Source organism: Protomyctophum bolini (genome assembly GCF_963924005.1).
Source record: "Protomyctophum bolini genome assembly, chromosome: 6".
Classification (NCBI taxonomy): domain Eukaryota; kingdom Metazoa; phylum Chordata; class Actinopteri; order Myctophiformes; family Myctophidae; genus Protomyctophum; species Protomyctophum bolini.
The window spans coordinates 11,788,886-11,810,205 of NC_137867.1; the positions used below are offsets into that span (position 1 = coordinate 11,788,886).

The following is a 21,320-nucleotide window of genomic DNA, read 5'->3' on the forward strand; positions in this document are numbered from 1 at the left end:
CTAGTGGCCAAAAAGTTCGTTGAAGTTGACCAGCTGTTTGATCTGCTCCGTTTGCATGGAGTGCCGCCTCAGCAAGTTCTTGGCCTCCAGATTCCTCGGGAAAGAAGGGGCGCAGGGTTGGCTGGCTTTCGAACCTGCAGCCCCGTTTAATGCCTTGCTGCTTCCACCGAAGAGGCCAGACGAGGCTGGGCTGACCCCGATGTCGGGTATGGGAGCATGGGGGTTCAGCGGAGGCAGATAGTGAGGTCTAGTGTGAGAGATGTGATCCAGGAGGAGGGCCCCTGATCCTCTGCGCTCCAGCCCAGTGGTGGCACTCCGTCTTGGGATAGCGCTCTCCAGGGACTCCCTAGAGCCTGAAAGAAGTAAATACCGTATATCAGCAAGTTAACCACTCAAGCCCCATTTTATATTTTGTTGTACAATGGAGTCCTGCTAAAATAGTGAAAGAGCGCAGTTCTACTACAAGTTCACAACATATCACAATGTGACGTGTGGATCTGCGTCCTCCCCACATATTTGTGTGTCGTACTCCTCCCGCCAAACACTCCCTGCTGACAGGCACCGTCCCAGCCCATAGGAATCCGTACGGTGACTAATATCTTCCCCACCCGACTTCCCTCCGCCGAACACGGACCAATGTGTGTTTGTGTAAACGCATCGCGGTGGATTTGAACTTATAACCTCTGCGACAGTGGGCAGGCACCTTACCACTGTGCCTCACCAAAGGCATTTTCTAATACTCTATCTATATTGGACTAGCCTCGGAAACCCAGACGTTTTCATTTCCAGGGAGAGAAAAAAAGTCTGGGTCCGAGTCCACTTCAATCCGGCATAGAGTAGCGCAAACGTTGATCACTCTGCTGATTTCTGATCGTCTGCACCTTTGTTAAATTGACGCACACCCGTACACACACACACACACACACACTCCTCTCTCTCTGTCGCTCTAATTAATTAGTCTCATGTCACGCAGCTGCGTCTAGATTCTCCCGGCGGATCCTGCCGGGAGCTGCATGCCTATGCCATAGAAAGCATAGGTGGACCCCAGGCTAGTATTGGACCAACACTTACCTGAAAGGGTGGAGGACCTGCTGTTGGCCAGTTTGCGTCTTTCCAGGCCCGCTCCAGCACCTGCGGTGCTCTTGAAGCCATCCTCTCTGTGCTGATGTCCAAACTGTGGCAGCTGGGAGTCGGAGCTGTAGTGGTCCATTCCTATGTTCCTCCTTCGGACCACGTTCCTATTAGATTGGGAACAGTTAATAAATACAGAATCAATTGAATTGATCATATAGATCCCTATTTTGGGAAAGACAAGTCATTATAGGCAAAAACGCTTCAGAAAGTATTCCCAAAAAGCTTGTAGTTCTGCCATCTTAACTATTTCTGAACACTGTTGTGCAACAGAAAGAGAAAAATAAATGTGTTTATCGATTTGTTGACATTTCAAAACACACTTCTTGATTATTCCAGGCCATTACCTACTACCTTCCTACCTCAGACTGGACACCGCGAGGTGCGGGAGGCATTCCGACGAGCCTTTGTCTGCAGTCTCTTGAGGACGGGGACAACCGTCGTCCCGGGGGAGGTTTGGATGAGACGCCAAACCGGCGGTGCTGTCGTATGACATCTTTCTGCCTAGCAGACCTCTCTTCACGCCTCCTCCTAGAGCTGTCGCCATTCATTTGATAAGGTGACGATATTTATAATGAGCATTAATGAGGGGGTGCAGTACTTAGTTTAGACAGTGGGTGAAGTGCTCCTTTAATTATGAAAAGGTGTAATGTTGTGTTAACATTGTATAGAGCGTCGCAGTCCCGCCCCATTTCATGAAGACGCCAGGCCCAGGAAATTAATCCCAATGCATTTTTCCCGTAGGCATTTCAAAACGTATTTATTGAAAGACCTTTTAAGCATCGTACGAAGTCAACTCTTGTCGTGACAAATCATGACAACACACACAATATTTTGGACCAAACAAATAATTACAAAGAAGAAAAAGAACAAAAAAAGTGTTGTAACCTGCCGTTGTTTTCTATACTTTCTAATTCTTTGTTTGGCCCGAAAAATTGTGTTTGTTGTCATGATTTGTCACGACAAGAGTTGGCTTTGTCCGCGGCGTAAAAGTCTTTAAATAAATACTTTCTGAAAAGTCTATGAGGAAAATGAACGGGGATTTATTTTCCGGGTCTCTCGAGGGGGCGGGACTGCGACGCTCTCCATCTCTCCTGCTGTCCTGCACGCACGCACGCACACACACACACACGCACACACACACACTCACACACTCACACACACACACTTACCTAAACAGCTCTTGGACATAAAATAGACCCAAACTCTTACCTCCTCCAGTGGTCTGGCTTTCAGGCGAGCGGCCCGCCAACGCTGCGTCTTTGACGTCGATGCTGTGGTGACGTGAGACAACAGGGGGTCTCTCTCCGTGGAGACCACCGTGGATGCTCACCCTGACCGACGGATCATCCTGTCCCCGCCCACACATTTCAGTTACTTCACTTTCTTTCCAGGACGGTGCACATTGAAATATGCCGCATTTACATTTTTGAGAGGCCCTCCTATATGCAGGTTTAATTTGTTTTTAGTTCAATGTTACCGTTTGTTTTACATCTCTATTACATCACCTAATCAACATGAGTTAGACTTTAATATATCAGCGCCCCTCACTTCACACGGGTGTGAATAATATTTGTAGCCCCTTTTTTTCGTCGTTATGCCAATTAATTCCTCCCCACACACATTTGTGTGTTGTATCCTACTGACTCACCTGCCAGTGAGGAGCCCTCAACGGGAGGACGTGGGGCCTTCACCCAACACTCCCTCCTCCCTCCGTGGAGGTGAGCAGGGACTTTACCACTGTGCCACCCCATCGCTTAAATATGCCGAATTTAGCTACAAGCCAATTTCCATTCGTAGTCCCACATGCAAATACACCACAGTGCCAACATGACACATGGCCATACCCAATTTAAGCCTAACTAAAGGCATATTCATACTCCAGTTTTAGGTGATAAGGTGACCACCGAAATGGTGCTTAGTAAAATGTGTTTGGGTAAAGGCCTATTCATAGTCTTGATTTTCGGTGGTGAGGTGACCACCGCTCCGGTGGTGAGGTGACCACCGCTCCGGTGGTGAGCTGACCACCGGAGCTGAAATAACGTTGAGTGATGGTGAGTAAAAACAGAGAGAAGGGCTGGAGCGGTGGCGGTGGTTTGCTCTTCACCGCGGCTCGTGATGTCATTTTGTAGTTCGGTGGTCACCTAACCACCGAAAATCCAGACTATGTATGAGCCTTTAGTGGTCGCTTGTCACCACGGCGTGACGTCATGTTGTAGTTTTCCCAACCACTGGTCACCTTGTCACCTACAACTGGAGTATGAATAGCCATTAACAGCCTAAGTAAAGATGTCGCAGCTTTTCGGTGCATGACATGCTGCCATAGAAGACATGCTGAATTCTACGAGATCCATTAAATGACCGAAATCAGTCGTGGCGACCTCAACTTTATTGGATGAGTACCTCAGGAGACGTGACCTTCATCTCCTCTGTCCGCGATGAGGCCTGGCTCTGTTTCTGCTGAATCTGAAGGGAAGGAGGAATCCTCAGCCTCGGCTCTGAGTGCAGCCTCTGGAGGCCGAGGAGTTTGTTCACCCCACTGGGACCCGGTGACGGGCGGGGGTCCCCCCGGGTGGGAGAGCTGGGCTTGGACGGTGCTCCACTGGTCGAACCCTTGGGGTCTCTGAGGCCCATGAGGGGGCTTCCAAATTGGGGCGAAGCGTTTGCTGAAAAGGCAGGGCAACAGATAATAGTGATTGCTTAAAGGGCCTTGCAAACGTGAAGCGAGGAACGCAGGCGTTGTTGTTGCCTGGATCAACACAGGTCTCCTCCAGGTCTGTTGGAGAGGGGCGCAACAACGCAAGCGTAAAAAAAAAAGCCAAACAGAATCTAGGTCTGGTGAGTCGTGGGCTTGTGCGCGTAACGAGCGCTCACGTACAGTAAATACGCTTGCGTTGTCACACTGCGACTTCTCCGAGCAAAAACGCAGGTCTCATTTAAAGTTAACTATAGGCGCGTTTTATCGCTCCCCGTTTACAAGGCCCTTAATACCGCTCCTTGTTTATTATTCTAAATGTACCAATAAAACATTTTTAAATGGTGAAAATAGCAGATCCACAAGCTCAGCCTCAGAACAACGCGTAACATGCTTATACTTAGTAGTAATAAAGTAGGACAGGGGTCTTAAACGTTTTTCAGGCCAAGGACCCCAGCTGAGAGAGAGCAGGCGGGAGAGGGACCCCCCCTCTACGCATATTCTATCAAATTGTGTTGTAGATTAACCTTTTCATATATGTCATAGTTGACTACTTGGCTTCATACTCGTTTGACAGCACTATCATCAGTTTAGTAAAGTATGAAGTTACAATGGGCTTGTAGGAAGTGAGCCCGAGCTTAATTAAAACAGTTGCACTGTGTTTAGAAAAGCCGATTTGCTCGTCCACATGTGACGTAAATTCTCGTTTCATTGTCAATGGAAAATGTGACACGAGTTCAGGACAAAAGGCTGTATATAGGAGGGGCTAGCGCCCCTCAAAGAATCACACCCGTGTGAAGTGAGGGGCACTCTTTAAGTAACTAATTTCTCACCCCTGTGTCAATTATCTAAAGTGATCCTGGGCTCTACAACCCTCCGCCAACCTAGTCCCCATATATGGGGGACATGGGGAGAGCAACGGACTTGAACTCGTGCTTCCTTCATGCCTGAGTGTCCAAGTTGCTCCTTTACACCTGACAGGGGGGGAGTTTCCCTGGTTGGACACGTTATTCCAACCAGTTGTGAGGGGCCACTCTTGATTGTACATCATCATACATCATCTCATATCATGTTTGTGTAGGACAACGTTTTTGCACACACACACCACAAGCTGGACATAGCAGGGGCTAGCGCCCCTCAAAATTAATAGCAAAAATCTAAATACTGAATCAAGCGACTTACAAACTGTCACAAAAGCCTGAGACGTTCAAATGGGAAACGGAATATCTGCCCATAAGTCAGACCTGCGTGGCCGGTTAAGACTCACCCGTGCTGCGGGTTTGAAAAATCACCCGTGGCTCCCAACATGCGTGGCGGGTTACAACTAATCCACACTGTGGGTTAAAAATCACCCGTGGCTTCCTGTGAGGTTAGGGTTAATACCTAACTAGGGGGTGATTTGGTTCCTAATATGTATCAATTTGGGGGTCCTTGACATGAACAGGTTTGAAGACCACTGGACTAGTATGTAAATGTCATAAGTTACATTTTGTTTGTGCTTCTTGTGGCGGCGTGTGCAGCTGGATGTCAGATGGAGACATCATGCAACAAGAGGCAGCTGGGTAATGTAGTCTCTCCTCCAGGTCAGGGGGTGGGGGCACATTGAGGTACTGTTTGGTCATGTGACCGCCAGAGGACAGCCTGTCCGTGGTGATGATGATGACCTCTTTGCCCTTGGCCTTGCAGGCGTCCAGGAGAACTCTGAGCACCTCCTTGTCACCGGAGTCCACAGCGTAGACCAGGGCAGACGAGCCTGCGTGTAAGGGTTTAATAGTTGAAATAATCAAAAATCAATCATTTAAATGTGATATATTTAGGTTCAAACTAAACACAAGTTAAAGCTCTATGTGCTGTGTTAGTAACCATGGCCATATAGAGTGTTTGTTCAGTGGCAGCGGTTCCGCCCCATGTCCGAAACGGTTGAGAAATGACAGAGTTACCGTGTGGGGGTCCCTCTACTGTATTGTACTGTCACTGTACTGTACTGGCACACCCAAAATCATCATATATACATTTAATATGTGCGTGCGTGTGTGTGTGTGTGTGTGTGTGTGTGTTTGTTTGTGTGTATGTTAGGTTGCGCACAGGTGGTGAAAAACAACCATGCTATTTTCGTGCTCATACCCAGCCAGCCAGCCACCCACACACACACACACACACACACACACACATAGCTCTGTAAGGGAGTGGTTGCGCACCACTCAAAAAGTAATCAATGCAATCGCTAAGAAAATAATCAATTGTTACCGGTGTGGTCCTCCAGACTGGGATCTGCGCCACTGTTCAGCAGCAGAGACAGAACTTCAGCCCCGGCCTGTTGGAGGCATGCGTGCATCAAGGCCGTCCTTCCAGTCTTGTCCTGGATGTTCGGGTCAGCGCCGCTCTCCAAGAGATACCTTCCAGGAGACAGAGGTGGGCATTTCAATCCCAAACCACACCAATGGGTAGCCATGCAACTCCTTGCAACCAAACGGTTGCAAGTAGATCCACGTAGACGCAAGTCCCAAACTCTTCTCCCTTCTGGCTCCAAAACTATGGAATGCACTTCCCGTTCAATCAGAACTGCAGACTCACTCCCAATCTTCTGCCTTAGTCTGAAAACCCACCTCGGACTCCATTTTAGCCCACAGCACTTTCCCTAGCCTTGACGACCTTACAGGCGTATGCAAAGGCTCAACTCATATAACATAGCATTTTATGTAGACATAGCACTCTATAGTGTATATACTCATATTTTTCATTATATAGATATTCCACAATAGGTTCTTAGCTTACATATGATTCTTGATGACTATTTTTATGTATTTGATGTATTACCATGTTTTGTTCTTGGTTACTGTAAATCGCGCTGGATCGAGAGTGCCTGCTAAGGGCCTAAATTGTAAATTGTCTATATGCATGTCAAACTGGGGGGTCATTGAAACGTGCGAATCATCGTGACAGGACATACCGGACCATCTTGTGCTTGGGGACGCTCTGTGCGTCGGCGTGCCGCGTCCTGCAGGCCACCATGAGGGGCGTCTCGCCGCGGTCGTTGCTCTCGTTGATGTAAGCCCCGCCCTCCAGGAGGAGCCTGGTGAGGCGCAGGCGGCTCAGGTGCACGGCCTTCAGCAGAGAGTTGCCGTCGGTGCGAACCTCGCTGCCCTCCGTCATGTTGCAGGTTAGTCCAGGCTGGTTAGTCCAGGCTGCTAGGCCGCTGCTGCTAGTCCAGGTTAGGGCCGCCGCTAGTCCAGGCTGCTAGTCCAGGTTAGGGCCGCCGCTGCTGCTAGTCCAGGCGCCGCTCCATCACATCATGCGGAACCTTGCGGAGGGTTCCTTATATAGATTCACCGCTGAAAACACACATTAAAAATCTGAATCAACTCAAAAGGTGTTCATTTTGTTGGCTAAGACTTAAATGACTTTTTCTTTTTTGATTTAGTCGACTCAAGCCGCGTTCCTCGCAGGAGGGCGCCACCCCAGCATACACCCACTGTCAACCATGGACGTATACAGTATGAAAAGCTCTCCACTTTTTAGTTGGTTACTTCTAACTTGGGGGTTAACTGCACAGTGTTGTGTTGACAGAGCTGTGGCCGACGCAGTGACTCGACTGAGGTGTAGACGTGTAGTAGTAGTGGAGTAGAAGTATAACAGAAGTATTAACAAATCACTCACCAATCAGAATCAGCTTTATTGTCACGTCACAGAAATTCATTTTTGTGCATAGTCTATTTTTTCATAGAAAAAGAAAGTGAAGAGGAGGGCAAGGGGGAAAGGAGATACAAATCTACATATTTAAGTAAAGTAAAAGCACCTCAAAAGTAAACTTCATAAGTATACAGGCCTATACCTCAGAATTGTAATTAACTACAGAACTTGAGTAGCCTACTAGCTGTGCTTTGCACCAGTGGGTGCCTCTTATCTGTTACCTGAAAAAGAAAGCTTTTTGGACCACAATGATTAATATGAGACAATATAATCTCATAATCATAATGAAGTGACATTATTCCGGTAGAGTGTCTCAGCCCTGCGGTCGCTCCTCACCTCATATTAAGGCGTCTTACTGGTAATTACAGTTACAGTACAATGTTTATACTCAATACTTTGGGTTATAGTTTTTAAATGATCTTACTGTAGTGAGTAAATGTACTTAGTTACGTCCCACCAGTGGTTGGGGGTCCTCGGTAGGGGTCCTGCTCAGTGCTTTGAGGGGCTGGGCGGTGGCCTTCAAGTGACGCTGCTACACAGAGAATATGTGATGACAGCTGACAAGCCTCGGACTGACTGGGAGGAAATGGCATTCTGGCTCGCAAATATTTCCATGTAAAGGACCCCCTATTACCGCAGACCCCCATCTGAAAACTTTTTTGTGCCAGGGACACCCTTACAAGATTTGGGTTTAAAAAATATTCAAAATCAGTTTTGAAGATATTTAGAAAATAGCTGATCTACAAGCTCACAACGTGCCACATACGCAAGTTCAAGTCGTTCGGCCGGACAAAGTACAGACACACTGTACGTAGAGACATAGGTACGTGCGCACAGATTTCGCCCATTTATTGTAACATTTGCATAGTTCAGTGGTTGACATCGATTATATTAAACAACATATAACATTGCACAAAAACAATAAAGTATTTATGTATTTTAACTTAAGCAGTTCCCCAAGCTCATCACCACTGTCAATTAAAATGTATCAATTCTGCTCTGGAAAATCAGCCTATCAGATGAGAGAGAGAGGGCGGTTGGGGCAAATGGTGCATTTATATAGCGCCTTTATCCATGGCGCTTTACATAGATTGTGCATTACATTCACCCATTCACACGTACATTCATACACCGGCAGAAAACCATGCAAGGCACCAACCAGCACATCAGGAGCAATTAGGAGTTCAGTGTCTTGCTCAAGGACACTTCCACACTAACTGGGAGAGCCTGGGTTCGAACTGGCAACCTCGCGGTTTACCATCCAGCCACTCTATCCCTGAGACACCGCCGGGGCGAGGGTGTTTTGGTGATTTGTATAAATAGGTCAGTGAAACTGTACGGTCTAATTATTTACTGTTAAACTGTTAAAAAGCTCCAATTATATATTGGGTCTCGTTCACAAACAGCAAAATATCCTACTTTTGTAAGTATGAACAGATCTCCATTGTAGGCAAAGGCTGAATGGCCGCAGTGACCTTCTGGAAGAAGCTGTGCAGACGACGTGCTCAGCCAGCAATTTCCGTTTCTGTCTTTTTGACACAGTCTCTGTGTCACAGAAAGTATATTTGACACAGTCTCTGTGTCACAGAAAGTCTATTTGACACAGTCTCTGTGTCACAGAAAGTCTATTTGACACAGTCTCTGTGTCACAGAAAGTCTATTTGACACAGTCTCTGTGTCAAATGCACTGATGTTGTTGTAGTGGCTCCCCAGGCCAGAGCCCCCAAATACAGAAGTATTAACTCTAACCCTAACCACGTTCCACGTAAAAGAGCAGAGTATACTCTCTACTCCGAGTCTCTCCCGGGTGACTGTGTTCATACCGTATCCCTAAGGAAATGCAAGCCACCTTCCTGAACGTTCATGTCAGCCACTTGTATCTTTTAGTTTACAGTGTAAAGTAATGTATTACTTAAAGTAAAACCCTTTTACAGTAAAATAGTCTTATCGGATGCGGAATGGCAGGCCTTAAACCATCTGGAACAAGCTGGATAGTGTGACACTTTTGGGGGCAAAGATGCAATTGCTGGGGTCGAGTAAAAAAGGGAGTAATATGTAAAGTAAAGTAACTAGTAGGCGATATATTACCGCTTTTGAGTAACCTTTCAAACACCATCCGTTCACCCATAAACCAATCGTAATAATTTAAGATTATCACTGAAAATATACATTAACCACTACTTTGTATTTGGGCAATTTTCTAAATAATTGACACATTTGAACATTATGGATATTTTTGGTAATGTATTTTAATGCAGATATTTTTGCACTTTCAGTCGAGTCAAATTATAAATGCAGGTCCTTTAATAGCAACAGACTATGTTTATAATATTGAGATGTTACTACTTTTAAAACAAATCTAGTAAACTGTATATTTGCCTATAAACATCACAGTTTGACACCTGTTCAACACCATGTATGTGGCTTGTGCACATCCATGATACAACATTCATAACTAGCCTAGCTCAACGTACCTCCGTTTGAACAGCTCTTCTGCCGCACATCACAGGACAAAAGGTCTTACAGGTGTCATTCATTCCATCCTGTTAATCCCACTGCGGAGGACCTGGAGAGAAGTGAGAGCCGCACACTCAGTGACTGAGGGAGAGAGCGACAGGATGACGCAGAGAGAGACATGACGAGAGAGGGGGAGACAGGATGAAAGTGAGACGGCAACGTGACGGAGGGAGACCTGGTGCGGTGTTGCCAGATTGTGTGAGAGAAACAAAGGGCCAGGTATTCGAAGACACTATAGGGTGCATGATATAATACACACAGGGTTTGCGGCAAATTGACTTAAAGGGATATTTCACCCCCCCCCCCCCGTTTTTAGATTGCTTGGTGACGTAAAATAAATGTATGAGACACGCCCCATTCCTATACAATCCCATTGTAACTCAATTTTAACCATGATAGATTCATGGCTAAATTTGCAGGCACCAAATAGTTTCAGACGGAGGTCCGCAGACAAATAAAAGCCACTGCCGCCCCACGCTTGGGCAAGACTGTAGAGACGGTAACATTTTTTGGGGGCGGAAGTTGCGGGATCTGGGCGGAGGTACCGCTTAAGGAAATTATGTTGACGCTTTACAAATGTGTGTGTGTGTGTGTGTGTGTGTGTGTGTGTGCGTGTGTGTGTGTGTGTGTGTGTGTGTGTGTGTGTGTGTGTGCGTGTGCGTGCGCGTGCGTGTGTGTGCATGCCCACGCAAAGGGCCATTCATAATGACTACTTTTAGTTTTTGCAAATGTCATTTGCCAATACCTTTGCACTTTTATAGGAGTAAAAGTTTGAATACAGGCCTTGATACTTACATACTGAGGATGTGCGCAAGCAGGATGTGCACATGTGCGCAAGCACCAAGCAGGCAGGCAGGCAGGCAGACAGACAGACAGACAGACAGCTACAGCAGACAGACAGCTACAGTAGGCAGTGGGATGCTTCAGTGTTTGCTGTGTGACAACACTGATACCAACGTCATCACTCCTCTCAAGGTTGCAGACAAATAGAGTGTGTGTGTGTGTGTGTGTGAGGTGTGTGCGTGTGAGTGTGTGCACGTTTGTGTGTCCATGTTTGTGTGTGTATACTTCAGAGTGAGTGAGGTGGAGCTGTTATGTATTCAAACCTTTGTCTGGCTGCTGTCAAGGATGGAAGGGGGTGATGATGCTCAACAGTGTAACTCACTTTCTAATGCAGCAAATGGTTTCAGATTCAAATTGAGTTCAATAACCACTGAAGCCCTGTTAAAATGTTTCAAAATGTGCTGATCTACAAGCTCACAACCAGGGGGGCAGTCAGACAGATATTTTGTGAAGCCACTAAGGAAATCGGGACATCCTGAAAGTTCATATAATGGCCTGTTGTGGCGCTGTCATGTATTTGGGCCCAACTTCACCTAGACTGTATTACCTTAATAAACATGGTCATGAATACTTTCTGCTTCCAGTCACTAGTTTAAAGTCTCATTTCTCATGTCATAATATTATTTTTGGAAAATGATGGTCCCATTTATTTAAAAAAATGACCATAAAGTCGCGTATGTTCTGAGGGGCGTGGCTACCGTTACAGTCTATGATCGGGAGCCACCCCCCGTTCGAGTCAAAATAAAAACCATGAAGAAGAAGTCCCGCCTCGTTGTCTGGGCCAGCCAATGGCCAGCTGGGCCCAAACAGATCTAGAAAGATGGCGATTTACAATTCAAGGACTGACTGGCTTCATTTTACGTCCATATCAGACCCGGCGAACGCTTTGTCCATATTATATTCTCCATAGTCTTCCAACCGAGTCATATTGCGCTGTTCAGAGTGATGGTCAACAAGTGGTCTTTTTCTTCTTTGTCTTTTAAGTGTTAGACACTGCTGTATGAATGTCGCGTCGGTGGAGCATTCCAGATTCACGTTCCAGATTCCCGGAAGCGCTTGCCGCGTTTTGCCGCGTGGGTGGAGCTTCATTTCCATCCATGCAGCTGTCTATAAACCCGGAAGAGACGCCTGCCGCTCGCGGCTTTTGGCATCTTGGTGACGCCAAAGTGTGCTTGCGCTGTCTGTGCGTCTGGCAGCTTTGCTGTAAGATAACCAGTGGTGGACAAAGTACTCATTCCGATTGACTACAATTGTCTTTCACAGTTTGTGTTTGTGTTTTTGTATAGCTGTATGCCCGGCTATGCGGCTGGATGGATCAAACAGGGACTGCCCGCTGGTCCGACCTCCTGATAGTCCGACCTACCGTTAGTCTGACCGTTCAGGCTAAAGGGAGGTCCTACCAGTCCCAATAATCCCACCGCTCAATGATAAAACCCTGGCATTAAGCCTTATACCATTGTAATTTACCCAAAATAGTTATAAAACCTGAATAGTTATAAAGTTTAGAATTAGCTTTAACAGAAATACCTTTATGAAAATGTTCAATATAACGAATAATACCTTAAGATGAAAATACCATACCAAGTACACAAAGTGAATAATTTGGAGTCCACGAGAAATTAAGGATTTTCCAGACAGAACCAGGGTGTTTTAGATATGCCGTTATATTCTGGGAGAGAACATGAAATCCACATATACAGCCATGTTGCAGGAAAATTCTCTCAACGTATCACAAAATGGATACAGTATTATAGTACAGTTTATCTCAATTTACCGTTGGGGACCAAGACCCGCCCATGAAAAAGGTACACAGTGGAGACGTGGCAACACCAGAGAAGATGCCACTTCCGGTAAATCCAGAAAACATGAATGAGTGAATGTAGTTCTATAAGTAATTAACATGTAGTTCAAAACTCGTGAAGAGAGCAATGAATGTTAAGAGGGAGACTGGTTGTCTGAGCATAGATACAACCCAAGGCCGAATGGATGTGGAACTTGTTTTTCACAGAGGGGAGAGAGGGCCAAAAGGGAACAACAATAGCTATCTATGGCTGGCTCCTACCAGATACATGCAGGGGAGAAATGATATGAAAGTCAGGACAGAGTTTAAAGTGACATAAAATATATGGCACATGAAAATCATTTCACAAAACAACCAATGTCTTAAAATTATCCATCAACTAACTTGCATGAGAGGGGGAGAGGTGCGTGGTGGAGTTAGTTGCTTTAGCAGACAGTTTGAGGGTCCAAATGTGTCCCCGGACCGTGGACTTTGACTGTCCTTATCTAGGTTTTGGATATTATTTACTGTATGTTATTTCAGTGTGATCTGTATTGGTCTATGCTCATGTGTTACTGACTGTTGTTGCCTTTGGTGTTGTGTATTATTATTTTTATTTTTATTTTGTAGTGTTGTTCCTAGTGTTTCCTGTCTGCCTAGTTACTGTTACTTACCTTGTCTAACCTACCTTGTGATGAGCCAATGTTTCCACCTGTGTCCCGTTAGTCCCCCAGCCTATCCTAGTGTTTATTGTATTTTGGTTTCACCTGTGACCTGTTATCCTGTGTCTATTTAAGTCCTGTGTTTGCTTTGTGTTCTTGTTGGTTCATAGTTCCCTGTTGCGTTGAGTTCCTGTTTTCTGAGATTTACCTGCCTTTTGCTTGCACCATTTATTTTGCTATAGGGTCCTTGGCCTGAAAAAAACATTGAAGTAGTAGGATGTAGGCTACTCTAGTCAATACGGTTTTCCAATTCAAATGAGCTTTATTAGCATGCTAAAACGTTTACATTGTCAAAGCAAGTGTCAGAATATAATAAAAAACTATTTAGGAAAATGGGGAAAGTATGTACAATTGGAGGGGTAGGATTCAATCATTTTAGCATTGTATCAATCAATCAACCAACCAATCAAGCAAGCAAGCATTCAACCAAAAGCTTTTTGAAACAAATAGCAAATCTTTTGCAGTCACTTTTGGGACAAATATATAGCAGCATTCTTCTCAAAGCTATTTAAATAATGTAGTATACAAACGCCTCAGATTTTAAATGTGTTTAAAGGTAGCAGCTTTAGGTCTAGAGAGGTCAGGTCAACACAAAGTTGGCTACAGAATGGAAACTCACTATCTCCCTCTAGTGGTTAATATGTTGGGTTTTTTTCTTTTTCAACCGTCTCCACTCAGGCATCATTACGTCAACGGTCGCCTATACAACCAACTAGCCAATTACAGCGCGTCGTCCGTTCGGGCCATGGGATGCATAGACTTTGCTTTCCTCCAGCTAGAGTTCCGTTGTGTCACTTCCTCTCGTCGGCTTATTTGGCGGCAGCATTGAAATAGCCTGGTGTTTATTTTCGCCAAGTAACACATCACATCTGGCACATTTTATTATTTTGATGACATTTAATTGAGTTTAATTATATGTTATAAAATAATGTCTCGTGTCCTGAACGCCATTGTGGCCGTGTGTCCTAACATGGGCATCGGAAACAACGGTAACTTACCCTGGCATCCCATACGACTCAGGTACGTAGGCATCTCGCGACAACAGCAACAAAAGAGAACAGATCTACAAGCTATCAACGCGCGCGCGCGCACACACGCTCGCACACATACACGTACACAGTACTACAAACACACAGGAAGTAAAGGATAGAATCGATTCTAAAATGTTTTTATTTATTTAAAGCAGTGATTATAACTCATATATCTAAAGAACCTTTTTATTTTGGGGCATGATTTGATTTTGATCTCATATCAAATCTGTCATTTGGTCCAGAATGCACTGTCTGTCTGTCTGGTCTGTCTTGTCTAGCCTACTGTATTGACACCCTCGCTGTCTGTCTACCATTGTTAATATAAGATGGAACTGACCCAAATAGACATTCTTGTATTTTCTGTAGTTGCATTTACTTGTAGTAGCCTAAATGTGTAACAACAAGATGAAATATCAGTCATGAAGGCGCCTCCAAGGGCCACACTTTGAGAAATCAGTAGCAGGATTAGACAGCATACATTAACCATGCACTAAACTAATCATTGCTTTTGGGCAGAAACCTAATTACTTCATATTTAAACTTTTAATGTTTTTCATAAATTAAATGCCATACTTCGTCATACAAAAGTATTGAACATAGACGATGTACAAGCATCGTGACACGTTGTCAGTTGTAGATCTTCACACATGTTTTAACTTTCTATCTGACAGCAACAAAAACTAAAGCCATGTCTGCTGGGTTGTGTTCAGAGTCCATTATGTTTGTTGCACAAGATGGTGCAATGAGAGAATTAAAGAGACAGGCTATTATATTGCCTGCCGTCCCTTGAAAGACGGAATTGTCCCATGTGTGTCACGCGTCACGGACCAATTTTTATGGGTCACGAGTCAAAATGCTGTTGGGGAGCCCCCTCAAGGACCCCTGGAAACACACACACACACACACTACACAACGTATTGTGTACATTTTGAAATGTGCAGTCTTTTAATTTCCTATAGTAGTCTAAAAGATGTAATATAATATGTCTAGATAAATCAATTATAATAATGTGTCACCTTGTTACTGACCAAGTCTTGAATTGACTTTTTTCCCCCCTTTATTTTATTACAGTAATGAATTCAAACATTTCCGGAAGATGACATCAACCCCATCTGCTGAAGGTAACTGACGTTTTATGGTTCACTTCATGTACAATCTATTCTACAAGATAAGCTATTTTCACTGTTTTTATAATTAAAAAAAAGGAATGGTTTTGTCCACCCGACAGCGACATATTGTTCATCACTGAGGTATTATACTGACATGCCACGTTTGAAGTGGTTAAGTGTGTATTTTCCATTGATTGAATACTGTATTAAATATAAATGCAAATAGTTCAAGTACGGTCAAACACTTGGTCTACATAACCCCAAAAAGCCCTGTGGGCATGTTTCAATTGAGGTCCTACAATATCATCACAAATATAAAACACTATATGAGGCCTGTTTTAAAAGAAGCCAGTGATCCACATTTGGGTGGCGGTGCTGTATTATAGAAGGAGAATTTACCCATAGTATTCTGGCTATACGCTCACTCTTCTTTTTGTAGCCAATTTGCTATTTTCACTAATTTGGGTCACGGGGGAATGTCAAATTTCTCTTTTGGGTCACGGGCTAAAATGTTTGGGAACCACTGTTCTAGGTAGACAGAACGTGGTGATAATGGGCAGAAAGACGTGGTTCTCCATCCCGGAGAAGAACAGACCACTCAGCGGAAGGATCAACATCGTCCTCAGCAGAGAACTCAAGTATGTACTGTATGAATGGGGCAGTCACGAATCACCATCATTATATTTTACTTGACGATTTATTGTCATACAAATTATTGCGATTAACAATAAGTAAGTAGGTCGGAGGGGATTATTGTCAGCATCAGCCGATAAAGCTGTAGTCTATCCCTATTACAATGCGCTAGAGCTGATGGTAGGTGTGGTGCTCCCAGTAGGGGTGCACGGTTATGGAATTCTGACCGATATCCGATTATTTGCAGGGTCATATCTGCCGATACGGATTCTGACAGATTCCGATATTATACAGAGGACCACAATGGAAACAAGCCTAGGCCCGATAGGGGCTTGGCCCAAAGCCTGTCAATAAAGTATTCCATCAAACAATAAATAGCCTATACTCTTTTCCAAGTGTCTGTTCTCACAACTGAATGATTTTGCTGGTGAAAACCGACTAGTTAATCAGGATTATTTTGAGACCGTTCCGATACCAATACGGCATTTTTATGGCCAATTCCGATTATGCTACCGATTACATCATGCATCCCTAAGTCCCAGTACTTAACCCATTTAGCTATTGAAAAATAGCAGATTTACAAGCTCATCGGTGGCGCGCTACGAGCTTGTAGGTCTGCTATTTTTGAATAATCGTGAAAATATTTATTTCAGAAAACTGGAGGATTTAGAAGATTTTTTTTTAATGTTGAGGTCAGGCCTAAATGGGTTAACCACACAACTTTCTGCACCCAATGCTGAGTTTCCCGGGACCGAACCCGTGACCAACCTTGGTCCAAAGGCGAGGCCCGGCTGAACTTCCCAGTGAAAAAGTACAGATGAAAAATAACAAAATAAAACGAAGTTATCCTTTAAGCACCTTAAAAAACGCCTCAGTGAACACAGCAAGTACCTAGACATTATTTCTAGATTGCTTTGCCTTAGGCCAAAGCTAAACATAGCTGTAACTCATGCCAGTGGTGGAAAAAGTACCGGTACTACATTTCTTTACTTAAGTAAACGTATCTCTACTGCAGTGCAATGTAGTAGAAGTCCCGTATTACAAAGGTATTTTGGCATCAAAATATACTTTCAAGTACCAAAAGTAAAAGTACACATTGTGCAGAATGTCCCATTTCACAAGTTCAAAATGTATAAAAAGAAATCCTTTGAAAATAACAGATCTACAAGCTCACAATGCGTTGCATGCTGACACATTGTGAACTTGTAGGTCTGCTATTTTGAGGTGGTTAGTGTGTAATAATAATAATCGAAATCTACAAAGTAACTATTTTAAAATTGAGTGCAGTACTTGAGTACATTTACACTGACCAGCTGTCAATCAACCCTCACAGAGAAGCGCCTCCAGGTGCGCACCACCTGGCCTCTGACTTCAGCTCAGCGCTCCGCCTGCTGGACACGGCTGAGATGGCAGACACAGCCGACCAGGTCTGGGTCATAGGAGGCAGTTCTCTCTACAAGGTACTGTTACATTATCAACGTTAATGTGTAGAGATGACGCTGATTCGACAAGGAAGTCAGAGCTGCGTGGCTGCTTTGCCTTGAACAGTTCTGGTAGGAAAATGCCGTGGATGATGGCTGAAACCCTTATTTTGAAGGTTCCTCCGGAACTGGATGTAGAAACATTATCCAATCCAATCCACTTTATTTATATAGCACGTTTCAAAAGTACCACACACAATCCCAATTGCCTCCCTCAAGCCCTGAGCCCTGAACCCTCATTGACTTTAGTGACGTCAGCTGTAAGTGCTTGAGGGTGAGAGGCTGCAAGGGCTCCAAATTGTTGTGAAAGTAATGGGACAGTTCTTTGAAGATGAGTCCACCATTCGTGACACTTTGCATCACTTTATACAAACTGTCCTTATTCACAGCCAGTGCCTACCTACATGCTTGGCCTATTTATACATGTCTATCACGTCTATTTTAGTATTTAAGCTGATCGTTTTATTATTAGTTTCTTAAATACACGTTCCTGTGTGATATGGGTTGTAATATTCATATATAATAATATTCATTATAAATTGCATTTCCATATTATTTTACTTTTCTCGTTAGTCATTTCTCATCATGTTTCCCTTATTATTATTATTATTATTATTGTTATTAAATTTATAGCCTATCCTTCCATTCCGTCTCCCTTTTGAGAACAGCGAGAAAGCACTATTGTGTTTGTTGACATTCTAACCGCGATACATAACTAATTTGCATGCTTAAAGGATTGACGTTCGGAGGATCCCCTTCATTCCCCTGGTAACGCTATGAACTGTGGGTAATTTATTCGCCAAAGTCAGCATCGATGCTGACTTTGGCAAAGGGCACATAAAGGGGCGGGGCTGAGTCCTCACTGACTTTTCAAATGGGACATCCCTCAAGCCCTCGCAGACTTCAAGTTCACATGTTGCGCAGCTAAGTCAGTGAGGGCTCATTGAGTCAGCAAGGGAGTGGATTGGGATTGGGCCTCAGAACAAACTACAGCAAGAATACAGTAAGTACAAACAGTGAAACAACTGAGACACATCAAAGAAAAGTACAAGACGCAACAGCGTCAGACAGTGAAACAAAACAGTATGTGCGTGTAACTGCAGTGTAATTAAAATAATAATGTTGAGAAGCACTGATATATAAACCTCACATCTTATGATGAATTAGGGGCTCCGTTATCTATTAACAAACTCACTGACAGTATGTTCTGTCCCACTGGCTATGAAACAGTTCCTTACACGAGGAAGATCTGCTAATATGATCTTTTGATTCAGTTTCAAGGACATTTGAATACCGTCGCTGTTGGTTGGAAACCTTCTATGTCCAAAACGGTTACTTTCAGGAGTTCCAATGGACCCAATGTCATTATTATTTAGTCACAAGGTCTTGATGCATTCCATTGATTATACAACCCACAGACACACTTTCACTTTGACTTTCAGTAATAGCAAAAAATAGCTCTACAAGTTCACAACATGTCACACTACAGTTGAAAAATTGACATACACAAGGTTTCTGCACGTTATCAAATATAAATGGCGGTGAATCTCGGACACCTGTGATGACTAAGTTTGAACCTTTGTCACACACTTCCCTTTGTTGTCAGTTCAGTTGTCATGGAGACCAGCTCAAGGAACCTTGAGCTGGTCGGGCAGAAACCTTGTATGTATAATATTTCTACTATGTTTTTTTTGGTAAATGAATGCCCTACTTTGTCGGACAAGAATATCGCGCAACTGTAGCAAAATAATATCCGATCCACAAGCTCACAACACCTTTCAATTTATTTTTCTGTTTAATAGTTTTGGACATACAAGTTTTAAACCCCGTCCTATAGTCTGACAGACAGACAGACAGACATGTCGTGTGTGTGTGTGTGTGTGTGTGTGTGTGTGTGTGTGTGTGTGTGTGTGTGTGTGTGCGTGTGTGTGCGTGTGCGTGCCCGCCCACCCTCCAGGAAGTGATGGAGAGCCCGGGGACCAGGAGGCTGTTTGTCACCCGGGTCCACAAACAGTTTGACTGTGACACTTTCCTGCCTGAGATCAGCGTGGACAAATACCGCCTCCTGTCCGGGTGAGTTTTACACACCCGGACACAGCAGTGACGCGCAGTGAGCTTGTATATCTGCTATTTGGTGTTGCAACGGTGTTACAATGATTGTGATGCTGTATTAAAAAATGTCACTGGGGACCCCCTGTAACCCCCCCCAAGGACGCCATGCAGGGGTCCCAGGACCCCACTTTGAGAACCTACTGTGGAGACGAACATTCAGCCGAAATAGCCAATCGGCTGTTTTGAAGAGACTTGGTGAAAGAAAACACTAGTACGGCCGTCGGTTCCTTGCGGCGCTTCCCAGACAAAAAAAACGTCTTAATGAATCGCTAAATGTCTTAATAAATCACTTTAACCACTATAACCCTTTTAGTCATCATGGCTTAGTTTTTATATTGTTTTCCTCCGTGAAAACCGGTAGTCGACGAACTTTTTGCGCAATAGTTTTAGTGGACAAAAGTAACACTGTGTCCGTCATGTGTTTTGTGTTGCAGGGTTGCAGGTGTAGCAGAAGGCGTGCAGGAGGAGCACGGCGTCCAGTATAGTTTTGAAGTCTATGAGGGCATCGACCACTGACCTGTGATGTCACCATGTCATGACTGTCATGTCAAATAGCTCTGAGTGCATCATGGCTTCATCTTTCAACGACGTGGCTGTCGGGTAGAGATATCGTATCGCCATATTTCTACATGTTATGTATTATAAATAATAATTCAATGCCCTACTTTGTACAACGGCATCACACTAAAGTGGTGTAAATAGCAGCGTATACGTCTTACCTTCTTTTTTAAGTGGTGCAACCACTTCTACATCCACCTGTGTACCTGTGTACCTGTGTGTGTCTTTGAGCACGAGTATGTTACTCATTTATACCAGTAGGGGGCGCCAGAAACAGAGAGAGGGGTAGTGCTGTGTCTCTAATGAGAGAGAGAGAGGGGAGTTGCACCACTTGGTTCACACAGGTGTGATTTTTTTTTACTCTGTGGGTTTTGTGAATATTGAACCAACGAAAAGTATTGACAAGCTTGTGATTAAATAATAACTAGCCTACACTGCCCCCTCATAGGCAATGAGACAAAACCTGCAGCACACATGGAGCGCAGCCACACTCAATGGAACGGAACACACACACACACACACACACACACACACACACAAAACTAGTGGTTGGACAGTAATGTTCTGGACTTAAGTTTAACAAATAAAAATAAATGTATAGATCTGTACTATACTATCTGTACTGTTAGTTTGATTAAAAAAAAAGAATGTGATTTTTATAGAGGGATATCCTAAAGTGAATTAGTTTGACCCATGATATAATATTTTACAATTAAACATCTTTAACCTGGATAGTCAATATATTAGTTGTGAATATTTAACTATTTATGTAACGTTCAGTGACTCAGACAGTACAACACAGAAACCAGGCAAGAATTCAAAGTTTAATCCACATTATTGAAAAATACAAAACATGTTTTTTACCATTAATCTTCTCTTCTAGGGAACGGGGGTCTCTTGCGCAAAAAACTATAAGCTGGGGTTCCGTGGCCGAATACATTTTGGGGTCCTTCACATGAAAAGGTTTGAAAACCACTGCTTTGGAAACACGTGTTAACGCGACTGTCATTTGACCACA

At 44.1% G+C, this 21,320-nt stretch overlaps 2 protein-coding genes across 2 annotated transcripts; one reads left to right on the top strand and one right to left on the bottom strand.

Moving 5' to 3' along the window:
• ankrd34bb (ankyrin repeat domain 34Bb) lies at positions 1-6,979 on the bottom strand (the record flags this gene model as incomplete). Its single annotated transcript, XM_080765684.1, has 8 exons — positions 1-353; positions 1,072-1,238; positions 1,494-1,668; positions 2,344-2,482; positions 3,535-3,797; positions 5,313-5,579; positions 6,074-6,222; positions 6,777-6,979. The coding sequence occupies 8 exons, from the start codon at positions 6,977-6,979 to the stop codon at positions 1-3; spliced, it is 1,716 nt and encodes a 571-aa protein (XP_080621810.1).
• A 7,269-nt stretch (positions 6,980-14,248) lies between these two features.
• On the top strand, positions 14,249-20,464 carry dhfr (dihydrofolate reductase). Its single transcript, XM_080767028.1, has 6 exons — positions 14,249-14,398; positions 15,481-15,530; positions 16,051-16,156; positions 17,485-17,611; positions 19,590-19,705; positions 20,179-20,464. Exons 1-6 carry the CDS (start codon positions 14,307-14,309, stop codon positions 20,258-20,260), a joined length of 573 nt encoding a protein of 190 aa, XP_080623154.1. The 5' UTR covers positions 14,249-14,306; the 3' UTR covers positions 20,261-20,464.
• Positions 20,465-21,320: the final 856 nt, after the last annotated feature.